This window comes from Cyphellophora europaea (assembly GCF_000365145.1).
Source record: "Cyphellophora europaea CBS 101466 unplaced genomic scaffold supercont1.1, whole genome shotgun sequence".
Lineage (NCBI taxonomy): Eukaryota > Fungi > Ascomycota > Eurotiomycetes > Chaetothyriales > Cyphellophoraceae > Cyphellophora > Cyphellophora europaea.
The window spans coordinates 2,130,950-2,146,599 of NW_008481797.1; the positions used below are offsets into that span (position 1 = coordinate 2,130,950).

The window sequence follows — 15,650 nt, forward strand, 5'->3', positions numbered from 1 at the left end:
CGTGCGTGAACTTTGGTCGCACGAAGTCGTTCTTTGATTACGCCCGGCATTTGCCATGTTCCGTATGCGACGTTTCCGCCTGTTTGTCCTAATTACAGTCATTCTGGTAGGCTCTGTATACGAGCTCTACCACCTCAACAACTGGGATGTTCCGGACTTGGAGAGTCTAGCCGGCTTGCACGGCTTCAAGAACGATGGCCCTCAAGCCCCCGTGAACCCGGACCAGGGCGTGCCTGTGCCCGTACCTCCGCCAGCACCTCCTGCCTCAGGTCCTCCACCTGCTGAACCTGCTGCGCCCGAGCAACCTCCCCCAGCAGACCCCAAAGTCGATGCCGCGCCACCAGCCGCGAAACCAGAAGAGCCAGAAACGCCGAAAATAGAATCAGCAAAGCCGGCCAAGCCCAGCAGCAGTGCGACGTCAACCTCCATCGCCTTTGCGGCACAGAAGACCATCACCGGCGAGGAGTTCCTAAAGAAGCAGCCCCAGGATTTCGAACTATCTCAGCAAGACCAGGGGCGCCTGGACGTCAAACCTTGGCCGCAAGACAAGCCCAAAGCAAGATGGCACCCGCAGAGCGAACACTTCCCTGTGCAGAAGGTGATTGGGATGCCCCCAGGCGAGGCGCGAGCCCTGCCAAAGATTCAGCACAGCTTTGGTTCGGAATCTTCAACCACCAAGAAGGATCGTCTCATGAAGCAAACTGCCGTTCGTGAAGCGTTCAAGCATGCTTGGAACGGCTACAAGACATATGCCTTACCTCATGATGAACTGAAGCCCCTCAGCAATGACACTGCAGATCCGTTCAATGGGTGGGGTGCAACCTTGGTTGACTCGCTAGACACAATGTGGATGATGGGTTTGCAGGACGAATTTGAAGAGGCTGTCGGAAACGTCACGAATATCGACTTCAAGACGTCAACGCGAAAGGACCTTCCACTCTTCGAGACGACCATTCGCTATTTGGGAGGTCTGCTTGGTGCTTACGACATTAGCCAGGCCAAGTATCCAATCTTGCTTGAGAAGGCTGTGGAACTCGCAGACGTTATAATGGGTGCCTTCGACACGCCCAACCGAATGCCCATTCCGTTCTACCAATGGGCCCCTTCCTATGCTTCGCAACCACATCGATCAAGTTCGCATATTGTCATGGCCGAGCTGGGCTCTTTAGCTGTCGAACTCACGAGACTGTCGCAGATCACGAAAGAGGAGAAGTACTACGATGCCATTGCTCGAGTGACCGATGCCCTCGAGGAGTGGCAAGACAGCACGTCTTTTCCTGGAGTTTGGCCCGTGAAGCTGGATTCATCAGGATGCAAGAAGCCCAATTTTGACTCGGATCATTCGCTCGATGGTTCAACAGCAAAGGGCAACGCTGGAGGTCTTGCTAAGCGCCAGATGGACGACGCCCCGAAACAAGAACCTAAGACCGAGAAGCAGGATAAGCCTGCAGCAGGTGAGGTGGGGATCGAGGTGGGGATCGGGGAGGAGCCGGCTGAATCCGTTTCGCATGGCGAAGACGATGAGGATACCTTCAGCATCGATTGCGTCAAGCAGGGTCTCGCACATGAGCCCAACGCCAAGACGCACGTCTACAGTATCGCCGCCATGGCCGACTCAACCTATGAGTACTTCCCCAAAATGCACGCGCTGCTCGGCGGCCGTACTCCGCAGTATCGCAACATGTACCTCAACTCCATGGACACGATCCGCAAGCACTTCCTCTTTCGTCCAATGATCAAGGATGAGAAGCGCGACGTTCGCTTTCTCGCCAAGCAGAAGATCCGGCCAAACCCCAGAGGCAATGAGAAGAAGAGGGAGACTGACTACGAGGGAACGCACCTTGGGTGCTTCGTTGGCGGAATGTTTGCACTGGGGAGCAAAGTCTTTGACACTCCGTCCGATATGGAAATGGCTGAGAAGCTCACTGACGGATGCGTGTGGGCCTATGAGTCCACGCCGCTAGGCATTATGGCGGAAGAATTTCTACTTACACCCTGCGCGGACGATAAAGATTGCCCTTGGGACGAGAAGCGCTGGCACGAGCACCTGGATCCTAACAAGCAAGAGCGTTTTGAAGCGGTGGAGCGGTACAACGCACAACAGAAGGCTTTGACAGAGGGTACAACGCCTTCCAGCGAAGAGAGACTCGACCCTGCGAGCAAGTCGAAGAGACAAGACATGGGTGGCTCGATCTCAAACCCCGCCCCCAGCAGGACATTGAACGTGGAGGATGAGCATCATGAAGATGCAGGCTATGGACACGCACATGCTGCGGACTCGGGGGCGTATTTCATTCCTAAGGTCGCGCTTTCGCATGAGAAATACGTTGCCGCTCGAATCAGCGAGGAGAGACTTCCCCCATCGTACACGAAGATCAAGAGCCGTGCATACAAGCTACGGCCCGAAGCGATCGAGTCAGTCTTCATCATGTACAGATTGACAGGCGACCAGAAATGGCGTGACAAGGGATGGGCGATGTTCCAGGCCGTCGAACCTGCGGCGAGAACTGGTGCCGGGCACGCCACGGTCAGGGATGTCACTAGTCAGTTGGGCGAGGTGGAGGATACTATGGAAAGCTTCTGGCTGGCAGAAACGCTCAAGTATTTTTGGCTGCTGTTTGCGGAAGAAGACGTGCTGAGTCTGGATGAGTGGGTTTTGAATACAGAGGCGCATGGCATGCGGATACCCAAGGCTGGTCAGATGGGTTGAGCGGCCCATGTGAACGGATTCGGACACTGGATCTGCCATCGGGAAACGCCCTACAGAAGAGAGGCGTTTTGGCAGCAAAAGTATTGCATGGGTGGTGTACAACTGTGTATACCTATCTACATCAGGAAGTCCAGGTCAGGCATGAAAGCCCACGACTGGCTACGGATTCATGATTACACATGAACCAAAATACTACAGAGCAATCAAAGACGTTCCATTCTCTGAAGCAGTGGTCGTGGCCAACCTCCATACAGATCGGTATTTAACTGATGACCGATACGATACCCAATGCGGCATGAATAGCCAGCCCCACCGCTTCTATTCTCTCGTGGTACGTGCAACTCCGCCTTGCATTCGATACAACCACTCTCCCCAGCCGCAAAAAGCCTCAACATTGCCGCACCGTCAGATTAGAGGAATCGCAGTACCAACCACCCTCCGCGGAAGTGCTGCAAGGCTTACCGATTGAGACCTGGACGTTGGACCACAGGTACGATTTCGCTCCCAGCCCGTTGGTTCAGTACACCGTCCTTCCAGGGCATTCTCTACGTAGCAGTGGACACCCACGCGTCAGCCACAAGCGAGGACTCCTCACCTCGTAACCTGATCGTGAACACGAGAGGTGTAACTACGAGTGCGTTGTCATCATCCTTACAGCACGAAAAGCTTCTCCTCGGATCTTCTCTCTCGTGCTTCCCACCCGCCTGCCTTCGCGAATTGGTGAGTCACGCAGCCCCACAATCACCACCAACGGCCGCTTCGCCGCCGCCACCGCCACCCAGCACTCCTGGCCCATCCCTCAGCAATGCCATCCCATCCGGCCCCCACGTCTCGTCCTCAGCCCCAGCAACAGCAACCACAGCAGCAACCATACCGCTACATCCGCGTCCCCAAATCCGACCCGCCCGCGCTGCAGCGCGCCGCCAGGAGCTACCGCGCCCTCCGTCTCTCGGCGCTACAGCGCTCGCCCGCCTCCTTCTCGTCCACGTACGCCGACGAAGCCTCGTGGCCGGAGAGTCACTGGCTCGCGCGGCTGGGCCGAGAGGGGTTTGAGACTTTTGCTGCTGTTGTCGCGAGCAGCTCTGCTGCTGCTGCTGCTGCTGCTGCTGAGAGTGGGGACCCTGGGCAGGAAGGAGGGAGGGGCGAGGAGGAGTGGCTCGCGCAAGTCACGCTGAGGGGGCCGATACCGTATAAGAACGCGGGGTGGGAATTGCCGGAGGAGAGTGGGCAGGTGGCGCAGAGGAGCGAGGAGTGGGAGGGGGAGGAGCGGTGGGTCATGACGGGGTTGTTTGTGGATGAGGGTGCGAGGGGAAGGGGGGTTGCGGCGGGGTTGGTCGGGGAGGCGGTTCGTTGGGTTGAGGAGGAGAGGGTGGAGGAGGTGGGAGGGGAGGCGGAGGAGAGGGAGAGGGTCTTCAGGTTCAGGGTGATGATTGCGCCGGATAATGATGCGAGTCTGGCGTTGTTTAGAAAATTGGGCTTTGAGGTTTGGGGGAATTGTACTATGAAGGAGGGGGCGGAAGGGAACGGGGAGCCGTTGCCTGCGGGGTGGGAGGCGATGGGCGCGATGTGGACTACGAGGCGGGGCTGGATTTTGGGGAGGGTCGACGTTGTGAAGGCTTGATGTTAGAAGTGACGCGCCTTCAACAGCCGCACGGGTGGAGAGTAGAGAGCTGAGCCGCGTGGGTGACTCGATATATTTGATTCCGATGTTGGCTGCGACATGGCCTGCCGGTTGATATCTAGGAAGGTGCTCGGTCTGGGTAAATGACATTCCAGCACGATCCGGGACCTTTGTTTCGAGCAGCTGGATGTCCAGTCTATGGAGCATCAGGTCCCTTGAACACGGCAAGGCCTTGCGTCGGGGTCAGGAGCTCGATTTGGCCTGTATAGCGGATCAGCATGCCGTCTTGCCTGGTGGAATCGATGCCTCCAGCTACTCACGCTCTTTGAGGAACATCGGTTCGGTGGCCTCAAGGTAGGGCTTGTAGTACGGCTTGGTAAGCTGATTCTGTTGGGTTTATCAGAGGTCGATTAACTGCTAACATGAGGGAAGGCCGTTATACCTGCATCAACCATTGCACGTCTTCGGTCCAGCCCTCGGTCCAGGATAAAGTTCCTGGATTCTGTGGGTCCTCGCTGACGACAAAGTAGCGGCATTGAGGTTCGGCCATTACTGCTTCGAAAGCGGGTCGGAAATGCCTGTAGAACTCCTCGACCCTTTCTGGGGCGATGAATATCTTCACATTGAGAATAGTTTTGACTCCTTCAATGGGAATTGAGGATGCCATATTTGGTATATCTGGATCGGAAAATTGCTGAATACGTGGGTCGGGAAGACACGTAGCTAGAGCAAGTCAGTGCCGACTTTATATGTGTACTGTTACTTAAGATCAGGGTAAGCAGAGGGCAAAATGATGCAAAGACCACTAAGCGCAGGGTTGCTAGGTGGTCGCTGTAGATAGTAGGCGTCCTTCATTCCTAGCCCCAGCGGATAGTCGAGGTCGTAGGTCGAGGAAAGCCCTCCAGGAGCACACCTCCTATTGCCGTGCTTACAAATGGCCTCACCTGTTTCTGAACAGCTTCAGCTCATTCTTCTTACGGAGTCGAAGTGTGGCGGATACTCTCGGCGCTTGAAAGTCCGCGTAACATCACAACTTATCGTTCGTGCGTGCAGAGGTCGCCGTCGGCCACTACGTCCAATTAGGGTAGCTCGTATAGGTAGTGGAGAGCAACCAAGAGGCTTGTGCGGAAGCCTCAACACGCTCGTCAGCTGTTCGAGGCTAGCGTTGCCATACGAGATGCACATTTCTCTGCTCTTGGTGCTCAGAAGGCTCGGGTGAGTATTGCGTGGGATCGAATATGACAAATGGGCTGCTCGGTCTTAAGCATTGATCTGTGCCAGCCCGATCAGCAGCCACATTGAAACCCATTACCCTGGAGCTTCGGTTGCTGGGGACGTAGTCCAAAATGCGATCGCAGGCCTCTGTCTGCAGCAATGTTGTATGTTAAGCTAGCTGGGCAATATTGATGAGCTGCCAACGAGTCCGACTATAGCGGAGGTTGGTGGTAGGATCCCAACCATCAGTGATGGATGAAGATGCCTGATAGTTGCCGAACGACGTCACTCCTTGGCAATGATTCGGGTGACGCCTAATTCGTTTGGGCGGCAGCGCAGTCGCTCAAAGCCCTCTGTCGGCAAGAGACGCCCATGATGAGGAGAATTGCCAAAAGTGCAGGCTCGATAGCCTCCAAAGCCAGACCGAGTCCAGTGCGAGTGTTTGATCGGATTGCAAGAGTTGGAACGGCTCGTCGCTACTGCCAACGGTAGCACCGCCCGCAATTCGTGTTCTAACGGCGTGCCAACCACCACTGCTCACTGCTCACTACTGCTGCCGTTACCGTTGTCGCCCTGAGCATCAAAGTATCTGCCGACGCTGCATGACTTTTCATTCTCGGCACTATGGCGGGCGTACGGGTAGGTTTCGGTCAGCCGCAGGCACCGAAGAGTGTTGAGCAGATCACCAAAGCGGCCCAGACTTATGAATATGACGCCGCCATACCCATGCGATACTGGTTGCGTACGGCGGCCGCACTTGTTAAAGAGGTAGGTGCTCGTACTCTGTCGCCAACCAGGCTCCCGGCTCTTACTGACCTTGTAGGCGGAAATCTACCAAAGCGAAGGGGACGACGAAACAACATATTTTCTACTTTTCAGACATGCCCACCTAGTCCTCGCGAACCTTGCCCAGCATCCAGGCGTTCGCGATGAACGTTTTCGAGCGGCGTGGAAAGAGGCGAACGATACAGTGCAGAAAGAACTGAAGTTGCTCGATCATATGCGCCCGAGGATCAATGAACGATACGAAAGATTTAGCAAGATCATGCGCGAGAGAGAGGCTCGGCTCAAGACACAGCAACAATCCTCAAGCGACGCCGCCGTCAGCTATGAGGAGAACCATTTTGACCGGCAAAAAGCACGTCAAGTCAATGCACACGAGCACAAAGACTTTGCTGCTCGACTTGCGCATCGCGAACACTCACGACGCGCAGCCGCTGCGAGTCAAGCACCCACATCATCGGCACCTCCAGAAGGCGACGACCTGCAACGACGACTCCAAGCAATTAGAGCGCGAGTTGAGGATCGAGAGGCCGTCACTGCTGTCGCGCGTCCGCCGCATGTTAACCGTGCAGATTCTGGGTACCATTACCCATCAATCCCCTCGAATCGTGTCAAACCTCCTTCTGGCGCGTTCGACGAGTCGTCCTTGACGGCAAACCATGCTCAGACATCCATCTCTCCGCCAGCGCTTCCTCCCAAACCTGATTACACGAGGGTGCAAACATCGGCACCACCAGTGCGGCCAGATAAGATACCACAGGCAGGACTGGCGCCCCCTCCCAGACCCGACACACCTGCAGATGACCGAATGTTTGCAGCCACGGCTCAGCTTGAGAACGGTACGGCATTGCGGACGATATTCCTACCTTCGACGCTGCGAACCACTTTCCTCCGTCTCGCGTACAAGAATACACAAGCGAACCTGGAGACATGCGGTTTTCTAGCTGGGACGTTGATGAAAAATGCATTTTTCGTCAGCAAACTGGTGGTTCCGTCACAAACTGCGACCTCGGACACATGCGAGATGACCAACGAGTCAGAGCTGTTTGACTATGTGGATGCATCAGATCTCATGATACTGGGATGGATTCACACACATCCGAGCCAAACGTGCTTCATGAGTAGTAGGGATCTTCACACGCACGCGGGATATCAGATGATGCTTGCCGAGAGCGTGGCGGTGGTTTGTGCACCCAGCAAAGGCGACACGTTGCACGGGGGCGATTACGGGGTTTTCAGATTGACGGATCCGCCCGGGAAGAAGGTGATTCTCAATTGTCAGAAGCCGGGGGTATTTCACCCGCACGAAGTAGACAATGTCTATACCGATGCGCTGAGGCCTGGCCATGTTGTTGAAGTACAAGACATGCCGTTCGATGTGGTGGACTTGCGATGACGCCGATTGGCCAAAGAAAGGCTGTGCACCACGGCGAGATTGTTGGGGAATGGTGGCTTCAAATATAGAAATCGTGGCGTTGGAGCACGCTGTGGTGGCTTGACCGCTATGAAGTATGAACCAGGCCGGATGCTTAAGCATGCCCAGTGGAATCGCATATTCCGGACGGAGGCGAGAGTCGCCAGAGATTCATACGGCAGGCCAGGCATCCGTGCCAATTATCACTGTTGCGGATGCCGCGGGAATTAAAAACTCATGTCTCGCCGAGCTTGCCTCGCCGCCAAATTGGAAGTAGAGTGACCCGAAAACTCGCACGTATCGATAGGTACTCGGTAGTAGTGCTCACGAAGCTCTAGGCAAGGATCCGAGCGAAAGGCAGTCACGGCAGACGCGTCCGCGCATGGAGTTGGTGGCGGCGGAAAGGTGCGGGCGAGACGCGCGTGTGGCTTCAACCGGGCGTCGCAGAACGCGAACGCAGCCAAGCAACGGGAAAACAGGCTGACAGCAACTGCTCTCGTTGTCACACCTGTTCGGTAGCCAAGAGCCATCAGCGGTTTCACTGAACGCGCCGCCGGTCTTGAGCACACAAGATCCCCTGCGGGCCACCGTGCAGCAACACGAATCAGGACGACTAATGCAGGTACACGATGAAGCTCCATTGTAGATCCCACCTCGAGAAAAGATGCAAAGTTGACGACGCCGTCTGGACCACGGGTTCGACGTCTGCTTCTTCCATCGAGATCTCAGATGTCATACTCTATCATGGGTTCACCCTGCACATGGCTTGCCCCGGCACAGAGTTGAAAGGACGAGATTGCTGCCGCCAAAGGCTTTGATATGCTGGATTGGATTGTCTCGGGGGGTTCAGTGGGCGGCCGATACTCCTTGCTGAAAGCGGCCTAGCCAGGTACCGGGTGGAGTAGGCAGGAGATTACATCGACACACATGGGGTCTAGCATTGCGTCCTAGCGCTGTTTCCTCCCTGCGCGCCGCGCACTCTGCACCTCTGCACCTCTGCACCTTGCTTGCTGGCTACTGCACAGCCCGCTGCGAGCCTGTCCAGTTGTCAATGGGCCCTCGATCCACTCTCTGATTGCCCTGGAGTTGCCTTTCTCCTCCTTCTCCTCTGCTCCTTCCTTCTTGCAGGTCGTTGCATTCCTTCCTTTCATCGACGTTATTGTCCACACTCCCTTTGTCCTTCGACCTCGCCACCATCGCCTTTAACCTGACCGACTTCTCGATCTCATTGCGGTCGATTTGGTGGTCAATTGGTCTCTGTTTGCTTTTCATACACTCACTTGTCGCGCGTCTAACCCTCTTCGCCTAAGGGGGTCCTCTTGAAACACCAACATTCCCCAGCTTCACACACCCTCGATACTCGACGGCGACAGTTTCGTCCTTGCCAGTCTGCTCGACAACCTTTTCCAGACCGACCGTTCGATTTTCGGGCAGTGCAGGCGCTGCTCTATCGCGCCTGTCTTTCGAGAATCAATACACCGTCCTCGTGTTGCACCAATTTACAATACCTGGCACACATCTCGATCAACCCCCGTCTGCTTGTAACCATCACAAACAACACAGTCACAACGACATGACACGGATCTTGTCAGCAGCCTTCGCGGCTTCACTCCTTCTCTTTACCTCCAGAGTCGCCGCCCAGGCCAGTCCAACAACCGCCCAGGTAGCAGGTGCTGTTCAGACCCTCGACTGCTACGATACTCTGGGCTCCATCCCCGACGATTCGACCGACGACACTTTCCAGAGCGATGGTAAATGTCAAGTAACATGTTCCGCCAAAGGCGCCAAAGTTATGGTCACATCCGCCGGCACCAGTTGCTATTGCGGTGATACCCTCCCTCCAAACAGCAAGAAGGTCGACAGTGACAAGTGCAATACCCCCTGTGGAGGCTTTGGCGAAAAAACATGTGGTGGAATCGGCTACTACCAGTTCTATCTGACTGGCTTGGGTGCTCCCAAGGTCGACCCCGATTCCGCTAGCACTACTTCTGCAGGACCATCATCGACCTCATCTTCAGCCACCAGCGCTGCGAATACAGTTGTTGTCACCGAGGATCCTACCCCATCATCTGAGAGCTCAGGTGGTGGTGGGAGCTCCAAGGTGGGCATCGCTGTTGGCGTGGTGGTCGGGATCGTGGCTTTGGCATCGATTGCTGGTGTCGGCGTTTTTATCTTCAAGCGCAGAAGGAGGCAACAACTTGAGGAGGGACACCGCCGTAGCGCTGCCATCAACGGCTTCGTTAACGGTTCCAAGTCCGAGACCAGCTCAGCCAACGACTCGAGACTGGATCCTTCCATCTATTCGCACCGCCGTGAGAGCATCGGCAGCATTGCAGACGAGCGAGATTTCTCAAGGCGGATATTACAGGTATGTCGTCCGCTCTATCTTGGTGAATACGTGACTGATCAGCGAACAGGTCCGGAATCCCGACCGAGAGAGCAGGGCATCACACGTATAGCTCAACTGACCAAACAACGACTCGACATCACACGAGCCGTGAGTGATGACATTGACGCCGACATGCCCTCTCACCAGTCGATCGCAACGACACTTACCCTCCACCTTACATCAGTGTTCCCAGATACTCTTGTCATGGAGGACCCGTGCCGTCGCTCGGGCACCATTTGCCTTCCGCAACATCTGCTCCTTGCTTAAGTAGACCGCACCATCCCACGACGATCCACGAAGCTCTCTGCCTTCTTATCACCGTTATTTTATCAACATTCCTTACAATTTATTGTCACTCCTTTGACGCTTTTCGGAAAGCATAGCAGCGGCGTTGGGAGGCTGCCCGTTGGCGAGTATCAGACTTGGCTGTAGCTCACCTTGGGTTTTGGTCGGAGAGGAAGAGAGAGAACGCCCGAGGACGAGAGTAGAGCGAGTATGATCCACTCATTCGAGTGGTTGGATATCTCGCTGAGTTTGGGGTTCGGCACGGCTACTAGACTCTTGCGTCTGGTAAAAGCTGTTGCAGACGTGGTCGAAGGAATGATGGACCAGGTAAATACGAAGATGTACCACTATCGAGCACAAAAGAACTCCTTTGATGAAGCCGTCGTCCCTACTTTTGTCGAGACCCGCTCTAGTCCTCACGTGCGTAGAACACTCTCCTGGTACCACATCCAAACCAGTATCTCCTCGTCATCACTCTCGTCATCATCCACCCTCACGCGACAATTGTAGACACACCAAAATATGGAGGGAAGAAGTGGGCAGGGGGGAGCTTTCGTAGTCCCGAAAACGACAGTACTGTAGATCCCGCCACAAGCCACGAGCCCATAGGATTGAGGCACAAACAGCCTGCACGACCGATGCATGTCCTCGGCATCCAGCTTGGCTCCCAAGGCCCCCCGTGCGTCTAACAGAATACACATGTCTGGCCCCTCCACTGCGTGCAAGCTGGCTCCTCACCGGCCACTCTGGGGTTGGATGCCAACAGCCTTCAATATATCTTCTGTCCGCCATCCTGGTCCACCTGGCACGACCTCCCGCCACGTCTCTTCCGGCACCCGTTCTCCGACGGGCAGGACGCTCCAGTTCGGACTTGGCTCCGACTTGAGCCATTTGAAGTCGTCGATCTGGTCCCACAGGTTGGCGGAATCCGCTAGACCCGACTGTCCTGCTGCCGTGAGGTCGAAGTAGGTTTGCGGCAACTGCGCGAATCTCATGCCCTTGCAGTCCTCGATGATCGGCCGTGACGTGCAGTGGAGGTACACGTTCACACCCGCGCACTCGTGCATCCGGAGTTGTCGGCACACAATGACGAGCGTGCAGTTGCGCAGGCCGGTGACGTGTGCGGGGCCGTTGACCGTGCCGCAGCAGAGGAGTGAGGACGTGGCATTGTTGATTGTTAGGGAGGCGAAGGAAGCGGAACGAGATGTGCTAAGATCGAGGATGCAGGAGGTGAGGCGAGAGATGGTGCATGGAGTGGGTGCGGCGATGGACGAGGACGGGAGCAAGATATGCGCATGGGACTGCGAGGAGATGGTTGTAGAAGTTGCGGTGGTCGACAATGCAGGTCTCGAGGGTTGTTCTTCGGGGGTTGCGGGGACGGAGGTGGCTTGCTGGAGGGAGGATGGGTGTGGTGCGTCTGGCACGGGGCGATTGGAGGATGTCGACTTCTCGTCCGGCGGCGTTTGCAGATACGCTGGAGTGCCGGACTGGGAAGTCCCGGGGGTGTTGCCATTGGGTGAGAGATAGCCAGGAACGCCGCGTCGTTTCTGGGCGGCTAGCTCGGCGGCATCGGATAGAGAAATGGCGGACGGGGACTTGCGTGCAGATTTGAAGGAGAACTTCTGCTTGGGCGCAAAGGCTGCCCTTGTTTCCTGCAATTTATCCTGCAAGGCCTTAACGGCCTCGGCGTATGTACGCTGGTCGTAAGAGGGAAGATAGGTGCTGGCGTCCTTTACTTCGGACGACAGGCGCGAGATACCTGCGAGGCAGTGATCCGCGGCATCTGCTCGCTCACCGGCAATGAGAGGACGATCGCCTATACGGTCCATCTGGTCCTGAAGAGCCGTCACCTCTTGTTGGAAGTAGCGGAAGAACTTCTGCTGGAGCGTGGGTTCGCCGGACGATGGCTGAGGCTGGGAGTCCTCGGGAGTCGTCATTTTGTCGTGCTCAAGCTGTTGGTTTATGAAGAAAGGCCAGGAAGAGATGACGGAAACGTGTTTATCTACAACTATACATAGTGGGATTTGTTTTGCAAGAAGGAATCAATCAATAGCTGTGTTTGGATCTGGATCGCGTGCCCATGACGAACGAGGAAGCAATACGAGGCGGGGGAGGAGCGGAGTTGGGGTTGAACCCTGATGAGGCTCCGAGTCAGCCTTGCCATCGACAACTTTTGTATGTGAGCCAACGCCGCAGTTCTTCGTTTTCACACCTGCACGAATGCACTCAGCATTGCCGCATGAGACCTCGCATCAGTCTGGGCGAGGCGGCTAGCGTCGCCACCGAGCTGAGGAGTTGGTACCTCACCTCCGCTCGAAATAATCCACGCACGCAGATTGTGAATCCACGCCTCTGCCAGGACATCCTACAACGACTGGCTCCTTCACTCGAACGCCACAAAGGGTGCACTCTACTTGACATCAACCCAGGTGTATGCCAATGGTCGGAACATCTTCATGACATTGTTCAGCCGCGCCGCCACATTCTTGCAGAGCCGAAACGAGAGACATTCGCGCCCTTCATCAATCCCCTGCTCGAGAAAGTCGGGAGTCGGTACGAATGGACGGACAAGGGCTTAGGCTCTATTATCCACGACACAAAGTTTTTCGAGGAAGAGAACCTTGACCAGAAAGATCAGTTGACCACATCAAACCCCAATATCCTGGTAACGATCAATCTCTCAGACAATGTCCTCAATCCTAAAGGAGGCCTCACTGTCCGGGCGCACACGTACTTCATCAACAACCTTTACGCGTCGTTGTTCACCTTGCGCAACGATCTCTTCAGACATGGTCTTTTCAGAGTTCTAGCATGGCTGCCAGATGAGGACAAACACTTGTTCGTGCCGCGCACAGTAGAACAGCGGAGCAAGCAATCGCTACAGCTGGATACCACGTGCTCCGTCACAGAGGTCGCTAGTCTTTCCTCGACTGCCGAAGATGAGAATCCCAGACATCAGAGGATATATGACCTCTCAATAGAGGATTTGCGAACTGTGCGAAAGAAAGACAGAGCAGCGGGTATTTTTGTGCCTTCACATCACCCTGATACTGATCCTTTACCACCAGCGGTACATCTGCATCCCTCTGTTGAGTCTTACAAAAGTATAGACCATCTCGAACGACATGCGTATCAGGATGAGCTGATGTCGCTGGATGATCAGGTGAAGAGGGAATTCCCAGAGGTCTACGAAGCCTATGCTCCTGGCTGGCTATCCGTCGACAAGAGGATCCCTCGCTCACACAGCAATGAGCCCTTGATCAAACAATGGAAGTTGTTGTACGTCCGCGCTCGGACTCTTCACAAGACGTACTTGCTGAAAACGAGCATTGCCAAGGAACAACGTGACATCGAGGCGCAGTGGCGAGCTGCACAAGAGGGAGGGGACGAGGAGGCGCTAAAAGGCCTCAAGCATCGCGCTGAGAAGAACCTAGCGGCTGTGAAGAAGCAGAAGGCCACTAATCAGCAGTGGGTTCGCAAAGCAATTGACGATTACCGCGCATACGATATGCAGGCCTTCTCATGGTACCGCCGTCCATACAACCCACTTGTGACGAGTACGTCGCATTTTGCCAGATCCAAAGGCGATTTCGCAAAGCAGAAAGCGCTTGCTCTTGTGGACATAGAACCAGACCCCAACTTCCGGAAGACGTTTGACACGGATACTAGATGGCGCATCTTTGACTACGTGATCACGCGTCTGTCGGTCGCTTGGACAAGAGACGTATACACCGCTCTGCAGCATATCATTCCGGCTGGAGTCGACGAGTTCATCGAGATGGTGCCGAGCCTCAAGGACCCGAGACGAGGGGGCTGGCATGATCTCCGGGAGCTTAGAATGCGATCGCTCCCGGCTGAGATCTGGGTCGATATCGCATTGGCATACCATGAGTGGCCTTTCCGACTTACTGAGAAGGAACTTTGGAATGAGCATGATAAGGTCAGGTCTCTGTCAGACCCTGTCTTGCTAAAATGAGGGCCATGCCATGATTGAAGCTGGTCCCGTGTATGACCATTGCGCTTGGTTGCTGCTGTAACAACGTCCCCGAAGCGCCTCTTAGAGTGTTCCTATACGATCTCACTTCTTTGTACACTTAATGACATTTACACTATCATTTCTTAGCTCCGGCAGACATCTACACGTTCGCCATATCCATGGGATTCGACCTCCACCCACTACCGCAAATGTGACCTTCCCCAACGCCCTTCCTTCTACATCTTCGATTCTCCCCACACACTGCCCACGCAATCATCGTACTCGCATCGAGATTGTCAAAGGGCCCCTCCGCGTGGGCACTTGCACGTATAAATAGCCTACACGAAACAACAAGGCACCAGAGCCTTCGCCACACATTCCACTTAAGATATACACTCCCTCTAAGCAAACGTCCGGAATAGGCAGAGTGTCAGCACGACGGGCCATCCTCGCCAGCAACCCTTGAAATCACATGCCCGCATCCGCAGGACCTCGCAGCCAATCCAAGCCCACCGCCCGACAACACACTCATGACAACCTCATCCCCCAACACCCGACCCCTCCCCGCCTCCACCACGCCCACCGTCCTCCTCATAGTCGACGTCCAAATCGGCCTCAACGTCCACGACACCACCTACTACGGCCTTACGCGCTCCAACCCGGCCTTCGAAGCCAACATGACCACCCTCCTCGCCGCGTGCCGGAACTACAACGCCAACCTTCCCTCTTCCTCCCCCCCACGGCACCCCATCACCATCCTGCACATAAACCACCACAGCACCGACCCCCTCTCCCCCCTGCACCCCAGCAAGCCCACCTCCTCCCCACAACCCTGCGCGCTCCCCCTCCCCACCGAACCCCTGCTGCACAAGTCCGCCAACTCGGCTTTCGTGGGCACCGACCTCGCCTCGTTGTTAGCGTCGCACTCCTGCCGACAGCTCCTCGTGGCGGGCATCGCGACCGACCACTGCGTCTCCACGACGGTGCGCATGGCGGCGGATCTGGAGGTCTGCGGCGGCCGCCGGGAGGGGGTGTGGTTGGTGGAGGACGCGACGGCGTGTTTTGATAACGGGGGCTCGTTTGGGGTTGAGGTCGTGCAGGGGGTGAGTGTGGAGAGTTTGAGGGGGGAGTTTTGCGAGGTTACGGGCGTGAAGGGGGTTGTGGAGGGGTGTTTGCGGTAGAGTTAGTGGAAGGGAGGCGGGTATGGGAATGGTAATGAAGGGAGGGGAGAGGGGATGGCGAGTTGAGCAATGACCG

The 15,650-nt window shown here is 55.7% G+C and overlaps 8 protein-coding genes across 8 annotated transcripts; 6 read left to right on the plus strand and 2 right to left on the minus strand.

Annotated features, from left to right (window-relative positions):
- Window positions 1-55: 55 nt before the first annotated feature.
- HMPREF1541_00799 (uncharacterized protein) lies at window positions 56-2,710 on the plus strand (the record flags this gene model as incomplete). Its single annotated transcript, XM_008713103.1, has 1 exon — window positions 56-2,710. The coding sequence occupies one exon, from the start codon at window positions 56-58 to the stop codon at window positions 2,708-2,710; it is 2,655 nt and encodes an 884-aa protein (XP_008711325.1).
- Window positions 2,711-3,515: 805 nt separating this feature from the next.
- Window positions 3,516-4,331, plus strand: HMPREF1541_00800 (uncharacterized protein; the record flags this gene model as incomplete). Its single annotated transcript, XM_008713104.1, has 1 exon — window positions 3,516-4,331. One exon carries the CDS (start codon window positions 3,516-3,518, stop codon window positions 4,329-4,331), a length of 816 nt encoding a protein of 271 aa, XP_008711326.1.
- Window positions 4,332-4,643: 312 nt separating this feature from the next.
- Window positions 4,644-4,998, minus strand: HMPREF1541_00801 (uncharacterized protein; the record flags this gene model as incomplete). The annotated part of the gene is made up of 2 exons (XM_008713105.1): window positions 4,644-4,718; window positions 4,774-4,998. The coding sequence occupies 2 exons, from the start codon at window positions 4,996-4,998 to the stop codon at window positions 4,644-4,646; spliced, it is 300 nt and encodes a 99-aa protein (XP_008711327.1).
- Window positions 4,999-6,170: 1,172 nt separating this feature from the next.
- HMPREF1541_00802 (uncharacterized protein) lies at window positions 6,171-7,725 on the plus strand (the record flags this gene model as incomplete). Its single annotated transcript, XM_008713106.1, has 2 exons — window positions 6,171-6,314; window positions 6,370-7,725. 2 exons carry the CDS (start codon window positions 6,171-6,173, stop codon window positions 7,723-7,725), a joined length of 1,500 nt encoding a protein of 499 aa, XP_008711328.1.
- A 1,591-nt stretch (window positions 7,726-9,316) lies between these two features.
- HMPREF1541_00803 (uncharacterized protein) lies at window positions 9,317-10,202 on the plus strand (the record flags this gene model as incomplete). Its single annotated transcript, XM_008713107.1, has 2 exons — window positions 9,317-10,111; window positions 10,161-10,202. 2 exons carry the CDS (start codon window positions 9,317-9,319, stop codon window positions 10,200-10,202), a joined length of 837 nt encoding a protein of 278 aa, XP_008711329.1.
- A 949-nt stretch (window positions 10,203-11,151) lies between these two features.
- HMPREF1541_00804 (uncharacterized protein) lies at window positions 11,152-12,354 on the minus strand (the record flags this gene model as incomplete). Its single annotated transcript, XM_008713108.1, has 1 exon — window positions 11,152-12,354. One exon carries the CDS (start codon window positions 12,352-12,354, stop codon window positions 11,152-11,154), a length of 1,203 nt encoding a protein of 400 aa, XP_008711330.1.
- A 302-nt stretch (window positions 12,355-12,656) lies between these two features.
- HMPREF1541_00805 (uncharacterized protein) lies at window positions 12,657-14,393 on the plus strand (the record flags this gene model as incomplete). Its single annotated transcript, XM_008713109.1, has 1 exon — window positions 12,657-14,393. The coding sequence occupies one exon, from the start codon at window positions 12,657-12,659 to the stop codon at window positions 14,391-14,393; it is 1,737 nt and encodes a 578-aa protein (XP_008711331.1).
- Window positions 14,394-14,923: 530 nt separating this feature from the next.
- On the plus strand, window positions 14,924-15,574 carry HMPREF1541_00806 (uncharacterized protein; the record flags this gene model as incomplete). The annotated part of the gene is made up of 1 exon (XM_008713110.1): window positions 14,924-15,574. The coding sequence occupies one exon, from the start codon at window positions 14,924-14,926 to the stop codon at window positions 15,572-15,574; it is 651 nt and encodes a 216-aa protein (XP_008711332.1).
- Window positions 15,575-15,650: the final 76 nt, after the last annotated feature.